Source organism: Cyclopterus lumpus, chromosome 1 (assembly GCF_009769545.1).
Source record: "Cyclopterus lumpus isolate fCycLum1 chromosome 1, fCycLum1.pri, whole genome shotgun sequence".
NCBI classification, from domain to species: Eukaryota; Metazoa; Chordata; class Actinopteri; order Perciformes; family Cyclopteridae; genus Cyclopterus; species Cyclopterus lumpus.
The window spans coordinates 23,843,223-23,862,988 of NC_046966.1; the positions used below are offsets into that span (position 1 = coordinate 23,843,223).

General features: G+C 36.9%; 2 protein-coding genes across 3 annotated transcripts in view; both read right to left on the reverse strand.

The window, feature by feature from the left end:
- The window catches only part of LOC117732666 (E3 ubiquitin-protein ligase TRIM21-like), a 703,346-nt gene that overhangs the window by 635,219 nt on the left and 48,361 nt on the right, over positions 1–19,766 (reverse strand). The gene's annotated exons all lie outside the window — the stretch shown is intronic.
- Positions 1,409–18,414, reverse strand: capn9 (calpain 9). The gene is made up of 20 exons (XM_034535639.1): positions 18,082–18,414; positions 17,225–17,294; positions 17,014–17,132; positions 15,986–16,119; positions 15,244–15,412; positions 15,054–15,137; positions 14,854–14,939; positions 11,801–11,875; positions 11,250–11,410; positions 10,912–11,069; positions 8,453–8,661; positions 7,582–7,618; positions 7,418–7,498; positions 6,775–6,832; positions 5,986–6,050; positions 5,827–5,895; positions 5,114–5,192; positions 2,590–2,706; positions 1,693–1,751; positions 1,409–1,512 (listed from the first exon to the last, which is right to left on the reverse strand). The coding sequence occupies exons 1-20, from the start codon at positions 18,286–18,288 to the stop codon at positions 1,486–1,488; spliced, it is 2,064 nt and encodes a 687-aa protein (XP_034391530.1). The 5' UTR covers positions 18,289–18,414; the 3' UTR covers positions 1,409–1,485.

Genomic DNA, 19,766 nt, shown 5'->3' on the forward strand with positions numbered 1-19,766 from the left:
ACAAATATATATATATATTTAAAGGTCTAGACAAATTTCTAAAATGTTTTTTTATCTTGCAATACAGGAGGAACTAGAGCAACTGTTTGGGGACTATTTTCAGGGGCGGATGAATCCACGTTTAGTGCTCTCTCTGTGTGTGTGCGCGTGCGTGTGCGTGTATATGTGTGTGTGTGTGTGTGTCACCACACATTCTTTAACCTGAGCTTTTGTTAAAGCAGTCAGTCGGTGCCTTCAGTGATCAGCCTCCACACCTTCTGGGCTGAAACCCAAAAGCATCTCCAGCGTCCATAACTCCGGTTGTGTTTACATCTCTCACATCGGTGGCTGTGAAAAGGTTTCCTGTTGTTCCAGTTTTATCCACATTCTTTTCTTTTATACCTCCACCCACTCTACAACCTCCTACACACTTCATGTGTTCATTGACAACATTGGTGGAAGTAACTACGGACATTTACTTTGAGTCAATTTTAATGCTAATTTATATTGATACTGTGGGAATATTTTGTATTTTTTACTCTACTACATTTATTTGATTTGATTACTTTGCAGATTAAGTTTATTAATACAACAAATATAAATAAATTATAATGTATTATTATAGATTAAACTAAAGTGCTCATAGTTAGTCGAATTTACCGTCTCCGACATTAAAGAGATTGAAGTGAATTCAGTAATATCATATATATTATTCAGTAATCAGCCATTCTGCATATACAAGTACTTTTAGCACTTTTAAATACATTTTGCTGCTTGTACTTTCTTATTTAGTATTTACTTTACTTTACTACTAAACAACCTGAGCCCTTCTTCCGCTATCATCATGCAAACATTTCTGATTCAATTAAAATAACAATCCATTAAAGTCGCTCAGAATCAACTTAAAAAGCAAATGAAGGATCATAAATAACACTTTGACCTTCACATCCTGGTTTTAATGTGTTGGATTCACAAACCGTGTTTATTTATTCACAGTTGTTGTTTTTATAAAGACAAACCGTGTTTATTTATTCACAGTTGTTGTTTCTATAAAGACAAACCGTGTTTATTTATTCACAGTTGTTGTTTTTATAAAGACAAACCGTGTTTATTTATTCACAGTTGTTTTTATAAAGAGAACCCGTGTTTATTTATTCACAGTTGTTTTTATAAAGACAAACCGTGTATATTTATTCACAGTTGTTGTTTTTATAAAGACAAACCGTGTTTATTTATTCACAAAAATTAAGCGATATCGGTCCAGAACCAGACGTTTTATTAAAAGTTTATTTCCATTCATGCAGATAAAGCAAATAAAACAAATGTTTTGTCCACAAAAAAAAAGCACAAGTCAGAAAAAATTCTAACAAATGATCCCAACGTTCCAACATCTTGGATCTCACATTAAGTCCAAAGAAAACAAAAATATATATATATATGCTGTGAGTTTAAAGGCATGAATGAGAACATATTTGGTAACCCCCGGTTTGCTCTTCTGGTGGATCCTCACACGTTCATCGACAGCATCAGGAACTGTGAGGGGGGGGACAGAAAATATAATTAATAAGTTTTACTAATATCTAAAATTCAAAGACTTTCGCAGGATAACTTCCAACCGGCCGGTGGACCAGGTTGGGTAAAACAAGCGCCCCCCTCTCCCGTAGTGTTTGCATAGATTAAAGGTGCGCCGGGTTCCACGGAGCTGGTTCTCACCTGCAGGATGTTCATGTTCACTCGGCCTCGCTGGGATTGGTCCAGAACCTGGAAGGCTCCTGGTTCAGAGGAAGAGTTTCAGTCAGCTCAAAGTTTAAAAGGGCATTCATGTGGTTATTGTTATTGTTATTGTTTTAATTCAACTTCCTTCTTCTTTTATGCACACTGAATATAATACGAGTGTAGATTCTGTGTTTATTTGATATTTACGTCTAATTGTTTTATTTAGTTTTTGTGTCCTCGTGCTGCTGCAACACCTGAATCTCTCCTCTGGAAAACAATAAATAATTATTTTTATGTTAACAATTCCAGTATTTGATTCAACGTGGAGCTTCTTAAATAAACACAAACTAACACCAATAAATATTTGTGAGCATTTTGAGGCATTAATTATTGGTTTGGTTATTGTGAGGATTTTATTTCTTCTTTTAAATGTACCGAACATTTACAATACGAGTTTAATTACTCTGTTTTTATTTATTAAATAATTATTTATTGGCCATTTATTATTTATTTTTGTCCTTGTGTTGCTGTAACACCTGAATCTAATCTTAACAATTTATTAAACAATTAATTAAATTCAATTAAATGTAGTAGATCTTAAACATACACAAAACATCATTTTGAGGCGTTCATTATTGGTTTAGTCATCGTTAACTTTATTCTTCTTATAAATAAACTGGGCATTTTAATTGGAGTTTAATTGCTCAACTTTTATTTGATAAGTGTCTTATTATAAATAATTGTTGTACTCTTCACTATCAATCTGTAGTTGTTTGCAACGCCTGAATTCTCGCCTCGATCCAGGATTATCTTAACGATGTATTAAAATATTTTAAATTCAATGTCTCAAAGAGAAAACTTTAACTCGCTGATCATTCTGAGTCATCGACGTACTGAACATGTTCTCCAGGCGGACGATGCAGGTGAGGTAGTCGTCGAAGTCGATGTCGTAGTTGTCGTCGGCGAACCTCAAACCGATCAGCTGCAGGAGCTGGTTGTTCAGCTGCATGCCTTCAGGGAACAAAGGGGTACACAAACGATGCATCATTCACACAAACAAACAATGCATCATTCACACAAACAAACGATGCATTATTCACACAAACGATGCATCATTCACACAAACAAACGATGCATCATTCACACAAACAAACGATGCATTATTCAAACAAACGATGCATCATTGACACAAACAAACGATGCATTATTCACACAAACGATGCATCATTCACACAAACAAACGATGCATCATTCACACAAACAAACGATGCATTATTCAAACAAACGATGCATCATTGACACAAACAAACGATGCATTATTCACACAAACGATGCATCATTCACACAAACAAACGATGCATCATTCACACAAACAAACGATGCATTATTCAAACAAACGATGCATCATTGACACAAACAAACGATGCATCATTCACACAAACAAACGATGCATCATTGACACAAACAAACGATGCATCATTCACACAAACAAACGATGCCTCGTTCACACAAACGATGCATCATTCACACAAACAAACAATGCATTATTGACACAAACAAACGATGCATCATTCACACAAACAAACGATGCATTATTCAAACAAACGATGCATTATTCACACAAACAAACGATGCATTATTCACACAAACAAACGATGCATCATTGACACAAACAAACAATGCATTATTCACACAAACAAACGATGCATCATTCACACAAACAAACGATGCATCATTCAAACAAACGATGCATCATTCACACAAACAAACAATGCATTATTGACACAAACAAACGATGCATCATTCACACAAACAAACGATGCATCATTCAAACAAACGATGCATCATTCACACAAACAAACGATGCATCATTCACACAAACAAACGATGCATCATTGACACAAACAAACAATGCATTATTCACACAAACAAACAATGCATTATTCAAACAAACAATGCATCATTGACACAAACAAACAATGAATTATTCAAACAAACAAACGATGCATCATTCACACAAACAAACGATGCATCATTCACACAAACAAACAATGCATTATTGACACAAACAAACGATGCATCATTCACACAAACAAACGATGCATCATTCAAACAAACGATGCATCATTCACACAAACAAACGATGCATCATTCAAACAAACGATGCATCATTCACACAAACAAACGATGCATCATTCACACAAACAAACGATGCATCATTGACACAAACAAACAATGAATTATTCAAACAAACAAACAATGCATCATTCACACAAACAAACGATGCATCATTCACACAAACAAACGATGCATCATTGACACAAACAAACAATGAATTATTCAAACAAACAAACGATGCATCATTCACACAAACAAACGATGCATCATTGACACAAACAAACAATGCATTATTCACACAAACAAACAATGCATTATTCAAACAAACAATGCATCATTGACACAAACAAACAATGAATTATTCAAACAAACAAACGATGCATCATTCACACAAACAAACAATGCATTATTGACACAAACAAACGATGCATCATTCACACAAACAAACGATGCATCATTCAAACAAACGATGCATCATTCACACAAACAAACGATGCATTATTCAAACAAACAATGCATCATTGACACAAACAAACAATGAATTATTCAAACAAACAAACGATGCATCATTCACACAAACAAACAATGCATTATTCACACAAACAAACAATGCATTATTCAAACAAACAATGCATCATTGACACAAACAAACAATGAATTATTCAAACAAACAAACGATGCATCATTCACACAAACAAACAATGCATTATTCAAACAAACGATGCCTCGTTCACACAAACCGACCAATATCACGTTTATTGGCTGCGGCGCTTTTCGCTGCTACCGCCACTATACGTTGTAACACACATTTTACTTCCACTAATACTGCCTCTGGATCAAATACCTCTATTTTAAATGAAAACAATAATAAAAGCACATTTTACCGCTTAGCGATCGTGAGAAAATCCTGCAAAACTAACCATATATAGAGACACTGAGATATATAATTTAATATATAACACATTGGAAAATGACACATGGATTGTTAATGAGCATGCAAAGATATAGTGACATTTAAATTGTATTAAAAACCGTGTCATTTAAATATTAAAGTATTCTATCATGTGCTATTTTGAGTGTACAACATATTGTATTCAATAAAGTTATATTTCACTTCTGTAACTCAACACCCCCTCACTGACTTTTTTTACAGCGCTTTCAACTGCGCCTCACGGAAGGAGTCTCCATGGCAACGGAGGTAACTCCAGTGAGGATGACCACGACAAAAGCCATGAAATTGTAAGTGTCGAATGAATGTTTTCCATTGTTTTTTTTGTTTTTAAACGTCCTTCACTCTCACCTGCGGCTTTGAGAGCGATGCGGAGCTCGTAGGACGACATCTTCCCCGAGCGGTCGGTGTCGAAGGACAAGAAGAGCATCTGGAACGACAGCAGCTCAGATTTTAAACAGCCGGAAGCACAAAGAACTGCAAAAAAAAAACAACCAAAAACTGCACCAGCGGAGCTGATTTAAAGGAAAAATAACTGAGTACAATTACTCAAGTACTTTACTTAAGTACAATTATGAGGTACTTGTACTTTGATCCATTGTATTCTACTTTATACTTCTACTTCACTACAGCTCATCAGGACTAATTGTGAGTGTTACTCCTTTTACATTCGTTAGTTACTTCACCGATTTAGAAAATAAATAATAATAAACTAATATGTTACGAAATTACAACTCGGCAGTAACTAAAGCAATATATTAAAGAAATATGTATTAATACTTTAAAATGAGCTCCACCTTTTTATTTTAAGTAATTATTAATATTATAATCCAGTAAAATAATACTGTAAATATTATTTCCAAAATGTGCCATTCTGCATAGCGAGTACTTTTAGTTTTGGTACTTTAAGTATACTTTAATGCTCATACTTGTGAAACAGGGCTTTTACTCGTATACGTCTTAACTTGTAGAGCATTTCTTTGTTTGTGTATTTGGTATTTATTGTTGTCATAAATGATCTGAGGACTTCTGATTCACGGTTTTAAACATAAATCAACACGTACGATCCACTTCTTCATCTTTTCCCAGAAGACCTTGAACTCTTGGAACTCCAGCTTCCCCGTGTTGTCCACCTGGTTCACTGTGAAGGAAAAACACTTCGCAAAAAGAGCCGTGTTGTTTGTAAATATTGTATTAATGTTAATAAATGAGTGGAAGGATACGTCCATCAGGTTGATGATGCTATGGCAGGTGCTCAGACTCAGGCCGTCGAATTTGATCTCTTTTCCTGGAAGCAGAAAAACAGATTTAAAAAAAAAAAAAAAGAAGTGGGACAGTTATATATATATATTTTTTTTGATTTGCATCAAAGTGGTAAAACATGGACACAAATGTAAAGAAAACGTGTTGCACAAGTAACGTTAAAGGTGCATAAAGTAAGATAAAAGTTAAAGTAAGGTTAAAGTTGCACAAAGTAAGGTTAAAGGTGCATAAAGTAAGATAAAAGTTGCATAAAGTAAGGTTAAAGTTGCACAAAGTAAGATTAAAGGTGCATAAAGTAAGATTAAAGTTAAAGTAAGGTTAAAGTTGCACAAAGTAAGGTTAAAGGTGCATAAAGTAAGATTAAAGTTAAAGTAAGGTTAAAGTTGCATAGAGTAAGATTAAAGGTGCATAAAGTAAGATAAAAGTTAAAGTAAGGTTAAAGTTGCACAAAGTAAGGTTAAAGGTGCATAAAGTAAGATTAAAGATGCCTAAAGTAAGATTAAAGTTGCTTAAAGTAAGATTAAAGTTACATAAAGTAACATTAAAAGGTGCCTAAAGTAAGATTAAAGGTACATAACTTAACATTAAAAAGGTGCTGATTTGCAGTATCAGTATAGTTTCCAGTATATTTGTCTCGTGGCTTCTCAAAATGGAACAATGTCTAGTTTTATTAAAGCAAAAAATAAATAGAAAGAAATGAAAGTAAAAGGAACTAATTGACAAAAAGCCGTCGGAGAAGCTTCACTCACGTCTGCTGAGGACGCCGTTCAGCATCTGCTGCAGTTCCCTGACAGAGATGGCCTGGTCCTGCAGACACAGCGGGGGGGGAAGTTAACACAAGTTAACAGTTTACAGTGTTTATCCGTAAAGTCTCAAGAATTCAAATCCCCGTTGTTGTACAATATTAAAGCTGCATTATTGAAGCTCTTATAGGCAGAATAACTCCTCAACAAGCTGGAAGACAAACATGCCTAGTTACACATTAGCAACCAGCTACTTAATAATTATACAACCAACAGACGTTAATTAGTTCAGTATTCTGTCTCTTTTTGCTCCGTTTTTGGTCTCCACCAAAGACAAATTTAACAACGCCAACAATGTTTAAGGTGCCCCGCCTCCACAATGTTGCACACGCAGCCCTGAGCCATAAAAATACATTTAGTGCTACACCAAAGTAGTAAAAAACAGAAAACGGGAGTTATTCTGTATTTTTTTAAAGTAAATTACTTTTATGGCAAATGTTGCCCAAAAAGCTGGAAAATGGGTCTTAAAAAGTGTCAAGAAAGTCTCTTATCGTCGCGTCCTAATGTCACATTATTATAGCAAATTCATGGGTGACCTCTGAGGTCACGTGACCTTTGACCTCTGACCTTCCGTCTGCTGTTTCCTTACCGCGCCGGCGAGCTGCTCGAACAGCCTCCTCAGGCCTTTCTCCTCGTCCGTCTCGTCCTCCGGAGCGGAGGGCGGCGGCGGCTGGTGGAAACAACGCAAGTTCAAACGGGTCGATCGATTGAGTCGACGGGGTTATTGATCGTCAGCTCCCGATCTATACTCACATCTGGGATGTCGGCGTCGACGTTGCTTCCCATCTCGCTGCGGAGACAGAAGCAAGAGCTGTGATTCAGTGTTTTGACCTTTTTTTTGTTGTTGTGTTTTTTTTAACAGTTATTCTGAATTAGATTCTTCTCAGATGAAGAAACCACTGAAAATATGGTTAATTAAACCCAAACAGATGAAACAAATGTGGGGAATGATTTGATTTGATTTGAATCTTTCTGTGCATTTTATTTTTTTGGGGCATTTTATTTAAAAAGAATTTAAAAATATCTAAATTTTTAAATATATATTTTAAGATACAATGTAAACAAAATGACTTTGGACTATATTCTTAAAATTCCTTCTTGGGAATATTGACTATATATTTTTTTTTGTGCATTTAAGTCCTTGTGCATTTGATTTTTGTGCGTTTGATTTTTTGTGCATTTAATTTACAAAAAAATAAATATATTTAAGATACAATGTAAACAAAAAGGACTTTTGACTACATTCTTAAAATTCCATTCTGGTGATTATTGACAATTTTTCTTTTTATTTGGGGGAATAATTTTATTTTTTTGCACTTTTTGTGCATTTAATTTTTTCTTTATTTTATTTTTTTGTGCATTTGATCTACAATTTTTTTTTAAATAAATAGATTTAAGATAATGTAAAAAAAAATGACTGGACTATATTCTTAAAATTCTGTTCTGAATTTTGACTTCTTTTTTTATTTTGGGGGGGTGACTTTATTTAAAAAATGTTGTGTGCATTTTGTGCATTTGATTTTACAATAATTATTTTAAAATTGAAGATACAATGTGAACAAAAAGGACTTTTGACTACATTCTTAAAATTCCGTTCCCTTTTCTTGGCCTCTTCTTCACTCACATGGCGGCGGTCTTCTTCTCGGAGAAGACCCGGATGATGAAGTCGGCCTCGTGATGGGGCTGGAAGGTGGTGGGCACCAGCAGGTAGTTCCCCGGAGGCAGAGTGAAGCGCTCCGATATCTCGCGCACGTTGATGTACGTCCTGCTGCGCGCTTTGGACGCGTTGTAGCGGAAGAAATCTTTTCCCAGCTGGTCCTCGTCCTCTGGAGCCTGAGCGAGCCGAGACGAGAGGTTATTTAAAACATGAAATATACACATATATATATATATATATATATATATATATATATATATATATATATATATATATATATATAGCTATTTATTGCTCAATATACTTTTTTCTCTAGCATGATCCATAACCAATAATAATTTTCCAACTGAAATTTATTTTTTATACCTTGACTAACTAACTAAACAATTACAATGAAACGTACATATAGATGTTGTTATGCAGCATTTCTGTATTAGTAATATTAAATATATGATGAGAAATTAACCTCCCTGAAATTAACCTCAGATATTTAATTGTTTCTAATTATACTAATAAGCACATAAATATACTCATTCACTTAATGTGCACTTAATATGCATCCAAACACCTTTTAATGTCCTATCTTTGAAGTTTCTCAGTTTAAGTGCACTTAAAGTAATTTAAATAAAGACAACATCTTAACCCAAAGTTTGTTCTGATGAGTCGACGCGCTGTAGATATTAAACCGTGTTTCGCATATTAAACTGTTTCGCATATTAAACCATGTTTCGCATATTAAACTGTTTCGCATATTAAACCATGTCTCATATTTAAACCGTGTTTCTTTTATTAAATCATATTTCGCATATTAAACCGTGTTTCATATATAAACAGTGTTTCTTTTATTAAACCGTGTTTCTTTTATTAAACCGTGTTTCTTTTATTAAACCGTGTTTCGCATATTAAACCATGTTTCTTTTATTAAACCATATTTCGCATATTAAACCGTGTTTCTTTTATTAAACCATATTTCGCATATTAAACCATGTTTCTTATACTAAACCATATTTCGCATATTAAACCGTGTTTCGCATATTAAACCATGTTTCATATATAAACAGTGTTTTTTTTATTAAACCATATTTCGCATATTAAACCATGTTTCGCATATTAAACCATGTTTCGCATATTAAACCGTGTTTCTTATACTAAACCATATTTCGCATATTAAACCATGTTTCGCATATTAAACCGTGTTTCATATATAAACCGTGTTTCTTTTATTAAACCATGTTTCGCATATTAAACCATGTTTCTTATACTAAACCATATTTCGCATATTAAACCATGTTTCTTATACTAAACCATGTTTCGCATATTAAACCATGTTTCTTATATAAACCGTGTTTCTTTTATTAAACCATATTTCGCATATTAAACCATGTTTCGCATATTAAACCATGTTTCGCATATTAAACCGTGTTTCTTATACTAAACCATATTTCGCATATTAAACCATGTTTCGCATATTAAACCGTGTTTCATATATAAACCGTGTTTCTTTTATTAAACCATATTTCGCATATTAAACCATGTTTCTTATACTAAACCATGTTTCGCATATTAAACCATGTTTCATATATAAACAGTGTTTCTTTTATTAAACCGTGTTTCATATATAAACAGTGTTTCTTTTATTAAACCATGTTTCGCATATTAAACCATGTTTCGCATATTAAACCGTGTTTCATATATAAACCGTGTTTCTTTTATTAAACCATATTTCGCATATTAAACCATGTTTCTTATACTAAACCATGTTTCGCATATTAAACCATGTTTCATATATAAACCGTGTTTCTTTTATTAAACCATATTTCGCATATTAAACCGTGTTTCGCATATTAAACCATGTTTCTTATACTAAACCATATTTCGCATATTAAACCATGTTTCATATATAAACCGTTTTTCTTTTATTAAACCATGTTTCGCATATTAAACCGTGTTTCTTATACTAAACCATATTTCGCATATTAAACCATGTTTCTTATACTAAACCATATTTCGCATATTAAACCATGTTTCATATATAAACCGTGTTTCTTTTATTAAACCATATTTCGCATATTAAACCGTGTTTCGCATATTAAACCATATTTCGCATATTAAACCATGTTTCTTATACTAAACCATATTTCGCATATTAAACCATGTTTCATATATAAACCGTGTTTCTTATACTAAACCATATTTCGCATATTAAACCATGTTTCTTATACTAAACCATATTTCGCATATTAAACCATGTTTCTTATACTAAACCATATTTTGCATATTAAACCGTGTTTCGCATATTAAACCATGTTTCTTATACTAAACCATATTTCGCATATTAAACCATGTTTCTTATACTAAACCATATTTTGCATATTAAACCATGTTTCCTTTATTCCCAGCAGGAATCTGTCGTTTCGTGCGCTGACCTCGTACACTGCGAAGCCGATGGTCTCCATGTCCATGCCTTCCTTCCTCAGCTTCCGTCTGTTCTTCTGCATCAGAGCGATCACCACGCTGCACACGTCGTCGTCGTCGTCGGCGTCCTCCAGCTGCAGCTTGAACTGCGGGTTGGTCCAAAACGTGTCTGCGGGGGTTGAAGACGTAGACGTAAATAATAATACATTTTAAATTAATTCCATCATTTTAACCTGTTGCCAGTAAACCGGACGTGTTCATTCTGCGGTCGAGTGGAGGATAATTGCTCTCGGCTTCCTTCTCGGGTGATTGACAGCTCTCAGGTGATTGACAGGTCAGGCGGTCTCACCGATGAAGTTCCTGCAGCCTCCGGCGGTGGAGCCGCGGATCCAGTTCCCCTCGAACATGTTGACCTCCCAGTGGCGCTTGGTGCTGTCGGTCAGGTCGTCCGGGGTCATGTTGCAGATCTCCACCTTGTCGTAGTTCTTCTTGAAGTCGCTGAACTCCATCCTGGAGTCGTTTTTAAAAAAAAATACACAATATGTTCATCTTAAATCACATTTGTGCCAAAGAGTTGGATTATAAAGTTTAGTTTTTTTAAAGTACAATAATGAAAATATCTTATTTTAATGTGTGCATTGCTTTCTGAAGTTTGGAGTCAATGTGAGTCAATTAGAAAAATATATGAAATGTAATAGATATAAAATCTTACTGCAATCTTACTTAATGCTAAAACTCTTCTTGTGGCTTTTTGCATGAAAAGTGTGGGATTATTATATTTCTGACCCTTTTTACAGTGACTACCGGCTGCACACGTGTTTAATGTACAAACCTAACGCAAAGACAAAGTTGTGTACAGTTAAATATATTTCTTTGTCTTTATTTTGGACTCAAACTCACCAGAATTCACCGTCGTCGGATTTCTTCAAGATGCGATCCTTTTCAGCTTGGTCGACGTAGTTCCACTCTCTGGACCTGAAAACAGACGAAAAACAGTCGGTTACAACCTTAACGTGCACAAATCAGAGGAAGGAGAATACTCTCCACAAACAACAACATACTTTATTTGTTTTCCATCATGGAAGCATGAGATTTAACGAGGAAAACTCATTTTGGTGGTGCGATGAAGGACAAAGAGAAATATGATGAGGTTATGTTTTGGTCAAATATGCAGAATTGGTCATTTTACTCTCTCATCTTAAGTTATGAGACAATACACTAATTATCTTATTGGTATTATAATACTAATACAGATGGTTTTTTTACGACTTGTGACCACGTCTCTGTTGTTAAATGATGATGACACAAAAGACTACAGAGAGATGCAAAATTACCACAGAGACGTTAAACAACCACAGAAAGACGTTAAACAACCACAGAAAGACTTTAAACAACTACAGAAAGACTTTAAACAATGACAGAAAGATGTTAAACAACCACAGAAAGCCTTTAAACAACCACAAAAAGACATTAAACAACTACAGAAAGACTTTAAACAACTACAGAAAGACTTTAAACAATGACAGAAAGATGTTAAACAACCACAGAAAGACGTTAAACAACCACAGAAAGATGTTAAACAACGTTAAACAACTACAGAATAAACGTTAAAGACGTTAAACACCTACAGAAAGACGTTAAACAACTACAGAAAGACTTTAAACAATGACAGAAAGACGTTAAACAATGATAGAAAGACGTTAAACAACCACAGAAAGACTTTAAACAACCACGGAAAGACTTTAAACAACCACAGAAAGACGTTAAACAACCACAGAAAGACTTTAAACAACGACAGAAAGACTTTAAACAACTACAGAAAGACGTTAAACAACCACAGAAAGACTTTAAACAACGACAGAAAGACTTTAAACAACTACAGAAAGACTTTAAACAACCACAGAAAGACATTAAACAACGACAGAAAGACGTTAAACAACCACAGAAAGACTTTAAACAACTACAGAAAGACTTTAAACAATGACAGAAAGATGTTAAACAACCACAGAAAGCCTTTAAACAACCACAAAAAGACATTAAACAACTACAGAAAGACTTTAAACAACTACAGAAAGACTTTAAACAATGACAGAAAGATGTTAAACAACCACAGAAAGACGTTAAACAACCACAGAAAGATGTTAAACAACGTTAAACAACTACAGAATAAACGTTAAAGACGTTAAACACCTACAGAAAGACGTTAAACAACTACAGAAAGACTTTAAACAATGACAGAAAGACGTTAAACAATGATAGAAAGACGTTAAACAACCACAGAAAGACTTTAAACAACCACGGAAAGACTTTAAACAACCACAGAAAGACGTTAAACAACCACAGAAAGACTTTAAACAACGACAGAAAGACTTTAAACAACTACAGAAAGACGTTAAACAACCACAGAAAGACTTTAAACAACGACAGAAAGACTTTAAACAACTACAGAAAGACTTTAAACAACCACAGAAAGACATTAAACAACGACAGAAAGACGTTAAACAACCACAGAAAGACTTTAAACAATGTTAAACAACTACAGAAAGATGTTAAACAGCCACAGAAAGACGTTAAACAACCACAGAAAGATGTTAAACAACGACAGAAAGACGTTAAACAACCACAGAAAGACGTTAAACAACCACAGAAAGACGTTAAACAATGTTAAACAACTACAGAAAGATGTTAAACAGCCACAGAAAGACGTTAAACAACCACAGAAAGATGTTAAACAACCACAGAAAGACGTTAAACAACCACAGAAAGACGTTAAACAATGTTAAACAACTACAGAAAGATGTTAAACAACCACAGAAAGACGTTAAACAACCACAGAAAGACGTTAAACAACCACAGAAAGACTTTAAACAATGTTAAACAACTACAGAAAGATGTTAAACAACCACAGAAAGACGTTAAACAACCACAGAAAGACTTTAAACAACCACAGAAAGACTTTAAACAACGACAGAAAGACGTTAAACAACTACAGAAAGATGTTAAACAACCACAGAAAGACGTTAAACAACCACAGAAAGACGTTAAACAACCACAGAAAGACTTTAAACAATGTTAAACAACTACAGAAAGACTTTAAACAACCACAGAAAGACTTTAAACAACGACAGAAAGACTTTAAACAACTACAGAAAGACGTTAAACAACCACAGAAAGACTTTAAACAACGACAGAAAGACGTTAAACAACCACCGAAAGACTTTAAACAACCACAGAAAGACGTTAAACAACCACAGAAAGACGTTAAACAACTACAGAAAGACGTTAAACAACCACAGAAAGACTTTAAACAACTACAGAAAGACTCTAAACAACCACAGAAAGACGTTAAACAACCACAGAAAGACTTTAAACAATGACAGAAAGACGTTAAACAACCACAGAAAGACTTTAAACAATGACAGAAAGACGTTAAACAACCACAGAAAGACGTTAAACAACCACAGAAAGACTTTAAACAACCACAGAAAGACTTTAAACAATGACAGAAAGACGTTAAACAACCACAGAAAGACGTTAAACAACCACAGAAAGACTTTAAACAACCACAGAAAGACTTTAAACAACTACAGAAAGACGTTAAACAACCACAGAAAGACTTTAAACAACCACAGAAAGACTCTAAACAACCACAGAAAGACGTTAAACAACCACAGAAAGACTTTAAACAATGACAGAAAGACGTTAAACAACCACAGAAAGACGTTAAACAACCACAGAAAGACTTTAAACAACCACAGAAAGACTTTAAACAATGACAGAAAGACGTTAAACAACCACAGAAAGACGTTAAACAACCACATAAAGACTTTAAACAACTACAGAAAGCGTCCTCTGGTCCGATTGGCTCTCCACTATCAATGTCCTCTACCAACCAAGCAGATTGAAAGACACAAACTGAGTGAGGATAAAGTGGTATAGTCCTTCATGCTCACCCGTCACTCCAGGGGCCGTTCCACTCCACCTGACCCCAGGGGTTCCTGATCCGGATCAGCTGGACCTTCTGGCCTCGGACCGTCAACTGAACATCAAACAATTAGTTTCTTGTTGGTGTGAGAGTTTGCAGATATGGATCTGCTGAGTAATTAAACGTCACTATTAGTGCTGCTATTGATTCATAAATACATCGCCTCACCTCCTCCATGCCGGTGATGGAGTACGCGTGTCCCTTCACCAGGCCGGTGGAGGTCTTGGCTTCAGACTCTGCAGAGCTGGTGATCTGGAGAAAAAAAAAACCAAACGCCCAGAGAGGTGTTTAACGTTCAGTGCTTACTGAACCTCGTGGAAGAGACCGCAATTAAGGGGTTATGAATAAAAGTCTTTACGTCGATGGAGCACCCCATCATGGAGCCTCTGTCCAGGGCCTTGTTCATGATCGCGAACAGGTTGTCCGGAGCGTTCTTGGTCTCGTAATTTTCACCGACGCCGCCGGTGAAATCCTCCATGGCCTCCATGGTGCTGCCGCCCTTCAGGGACTCGTAGCTGCCGTGCAGTCTGAATAAAACGAGACGCGTCGCGGCGGTTGAGACGGAACTAACAACGGCCAGACTTAAAAGATTCAGAAGTTTAAAGACCGGTGGCCTTGCTGTGGATGCTCATGTTCCCCAGGGGATGAACCCTGATCCTTTTGGTGACCCCCACAGCAGCATCTACCTTACCAAAATCACCAAAGTCACTAAAGTCCAAGGACATCCATGGAGACCAATCTTTATTGATGTCCATGGAGACCATGAACGTACTTTTTAATCTGTCTGATTGCTATTCATGCTGCCACGGCTAAAACTCTAACATCATGACCTTAGCTGGGTGTGTTTGTGCTCCCCAGAGGATGATCCCTTTCCTAATTCACACACTCTTATGACCTTTCCTCAAGGTCCACCCTCGAGACAAACTTCTTCTCACGACAAAGCGACAAAAGCAAGTTGATGTTCGCCCAATGAAATTTCAGAGAGCCTTTTTGTGCTCCCCAGAGGATGAACCCTAATGCTTCCACAGACCTGTAAAGAACCGAACAGACCAGATAGGGGTTGAAAGAAGAAGAAGAAAAAAAAGAGCTGAGGTGTTTACTTGGCGTAGGCTTTCTCCAGCAGGGCGCTCCAGAACTCGTTGTTGGAGGCGGAGTGAAGCAGGATGAGTTTGTCTCTCACCGTCGGCAGCCGGTCGTCCACCACAACGTCCAACCACTTGTTGTGGTTCCAGAACTGAGCGACAAAACTCGTCATTACATTCAGATTATTACATTCAGATTATTACACTTTTTATTTTTTTCTTAGTTACACTTCTTCAGTTTCCCTAAAGAGACGACATGTGGAAGAATTTCCTTCTATTTTGTGGATTTTTTGTCGTTTTTTGGCTGAGACCACCTCCTGTTCTATTGTGATTGGCCGAGGCACCTGTCAATCAAGCAAACATGCCTCCCCCACAAATACTTTTAAAACTCTTTAAGCCTTAACATCTCTGTAACAGAAAAACAAACAATAAAATCATACTTTCAAAGAGAATTCGGGCCCTTTTTGACTACTAGATGCTGCCTAGTTTGCATACATTGAGGTTTTATTTAATTTCCAGACTAAAATTGGTTTCAGTAAAACACGAATACATGTTATATTTTAGGTATATTGTATGTGCAAATTCTTAATTACTTAAATTGCTGCTTAGTAAACGCTTACTAAGCAGAGCAATTTAAGTAATTAATAATTAATAATTGCTTATATTTTCATTTATTTATATAGGCTTACATAATCACACAATCTGTGTTGCTATTTGGGATATTTTTTTATTTGTGGAGGAGCTCCAGTGTGCAAACCTATAGTTTTTATAAAGTTTATTTAAAAACATTAAACCATGCAAAGGGATAACTCTAATGGATGGAGGGTTAATTCACTATATTAAGGGAGTTTTGACCATCAAAGGTGCTTCCTCACACTCCACATGTAGAGGCAGTTATTCACCTACATTCTGCATTAATCTGTCTGGATTATTTGAGTCTTTGTCAAAGTTAAAGTGTGGTTTAGAGACTGAAATGTCTGAAAATGAGCTCAAGAGTCAGAACATGTCCGCCTCACGAGCCGGCAGCCAATCAGCCGGCGGTCTACCTGGAAGTGAAAGATGCCGGCGTATCTGCGGTCAAAGTCCTGGTTGTGGGGGACGACTCGCGCCAGGGTTTCCTGTTTGAGGGTCAAGGATGCGATGGCTGCCAGGAGCCAGCAGTCCCCTGTGGCGACAAGGACAGGTGCATCATGGGTAAGTGAGGGGGAAACACGTGCATTTCGAAATGGACAGAAAAACAACAGCTCGAGCACCGACCGAGCTGTCCTTGGCAGATGTCTGTCCTGCTCGCGTTGCCCACGATGAACTTCGGGTTCTCGCAGATCTCCTGCAGAGAAACCGAAAAAAAAGGAACAGGTTGGTTTTATTTGAATAAAAAAGTGACCGTTGAGAGGTGACACGGGCGCCTTTTTAAATAGGTGTGTTCACATTCCAATGGGAGTGAAAACACACCAGCTGAAGCATTTACTCCTCAGCGACGCCCCGCTGAGAAATGTGTAGTCATCGTGAAACGTGATTGGCGAGTTTAACCACAGTTTACTCAGATCAGGTTATGTCAGGAGGTGGAAAATGTTGGAAATGGAGCCACAAGGCACACAGTGAAGTGAAGGAGAAGCTTCCACGACCTAAGAAACAACCAAATCAGAGGCCCGGCCTCCGCAGAGTGTTTTATGCGTCTGCAGATAGCGTGGGAGGCGTGTGGGGATAAAGTCTGAGCTCAGCGTGAGGAGGACGCTGCCCATGCGCTCGGCCCTGTTTACACTGTTTTCTCGCTAAACTGGTTTTGCAGCTACGAAGGAATATAACAAATTCAAATAAACTTTGCCCTCGTATCAGTAATTACTGAGCAACGCTGTCAACTCACTTAAGAGTCTTACACTTAGGAGACCTTTCGGAGCAAATAGCACCAGGTTTCACACAAAGAAAGGACTCGTATATTAAAGCGTGTGCTGACCCATCATATAACATAACATCAGGGGAACCACATTTCATTCATTCACTCATTCAACATTTCTGAATTTGAGACACAAATTGGCTGAAATATAAACAGACATTTTGGACCCTTTTCTGGTCCTCAGATGCTCCTTCCAGCCCCCCAAACTCCCACTACGTACCTTTGGCCTCTTCCATTCAATGTTGACGGGGACGCTCTGGCTGTAGTACAGCGAGGAGTCGACGGCGGGGAAGTCCGGGTCCTCAAACAGGACCCCCTGCTTCAGGCATTCGTGCCTCAGCTCGTCGAACGTCCTCCCGTCCGACTGCGTGTCCACGGCCTTGCTGGAGCCGGAGCCCCGGCCCGACAGGGTGGACTGGAGAGGCATCTTCTTCAGGAGGGAGAAGCTCGGGGAGTGGAGGGAGAAGGAGACGCGAGGCGGTGGTGGTGGTAGTGTGATGAAGTGTGTGTGTGTGTGTGTGTCTGTGTGTGTGTCTGATTGCCTGTCAGGTGAGGTACACACCCTCCAGACTGAAACTGGTTTGTCTCCCTGTGGCCGTGAACCTCGCCCCAGCTGACTCTCTCTCTCTCTCTCTCGCTCTCTCTAGTCTTATCTCTCTCTCTCTCTGTCTCTCTCTCTCTCTCGCTCTACTGGATACTGTGAACTTATTCCTGACTGTTTGGCGACCGATAAATTAAATAGCTTGAAGTGGTGTTCTCATTCAAATCAGCATCTCTGAGGACGACAGTGTTGTTGTTCCTTTTTTACCTCTCATGTATTTATATTTACACTACTGTCTGTACTGTATATATTTCACCCACGGTGTATTTGTATTTATACTTTATATATATATGAAATATAGTGTATTTGTATTTATACTTTATATATATGAAATATAGTGTATTTGTATTTATACTTTATATATATGAAATATAGTGTATTTGTATTTATAATACTGTAGATACTGCATATCTGACCTTCAGTGTATATTTCCATTCATACTACTGTCTGATGACACACGGCTAACGTACAACAAATGTTACTAAACAAAGTAAGCTAAGCCTTATCTAAAGTAAGAAGAACTTAATGCTTGGTTTTGGACACAAAACAACGAGATGCACAATGACTTTAATAAGGAAGCAAACAACCTGAAAGAGACACCAAACAACCTCAAAGAGACAAACAGCGACTTCAAAGAGACACTAAATGCCTCAAAGAGACACTAAATTTCTCAAAGAGACACTAAACAACCTCAAAGAGACACTAAACAACCTCAGAGAGACACTAAACAACCTCAAAGAGACACTAAATGCCTCAAAGAGACACTAAACAACCTCAAAGAGACACTAAATGCCTGAAAGAGACACAGTGACCTCAAAGAGACACTAAACAACCTCAGAGAGACACACAGTGACATCAAAGAGACACTAAACAACCTCAGAGAGACACTAAACAACCTCAGAGAGACAAACAGCAACCTCAAAGAGACACTAAATGCCTCAAAGAGACACTAAACAACCTCAAAGAGACACTAAATGCCTGAAAGAGACACACAGTGACCTCAAAGAGACAATAAACAACCTCAGAGAGACACACAGTGACATCAAAGAGACACTAAACAACCTCAGAGAGACAAACAGCAACCTCAAAGAGACACTAAATGCCTCAAAGAGACACTAAACAACCTCAAAGAGACACTAAACATCCTCAAAGAGACACTAAACAACCTCAGAGAGACACTAAACAACCTCAGAGAGACACTAAATGCCTCAAAGAGACGCATAATGAACAGAGACACTGAACTTCCGTCTCTCAGCAGATTCGGGGTGTGCCTCCGTCGTCTCTGCTGCACCCTGCCACCCACA

Bases quoted from the DNA above. Each gene is read 5' to 3' on its own strand.
- capn9 (XM_034535639.1), bottom strand. From the start codon at position 18,288: ATGCCTCTCCAGTCCACCCTGTCGGGCCGGGGCTCCGGCTCCAGCAAG. The intron at 16,120-17,013 runs GTAGACCGCCGG...TTTGTCGCTCAG, and splicing joins CCGGCATCTTTCACTTCCAG to TTCTGGAACCACAACAAGTG. The intron at 5,896-5,985 runs GTATCCTTCCAC...ACAGTGAACCAG, and splicing joins GCATCATCAACCTGATGGAC to GTGGACAACACGGGGAAGCT.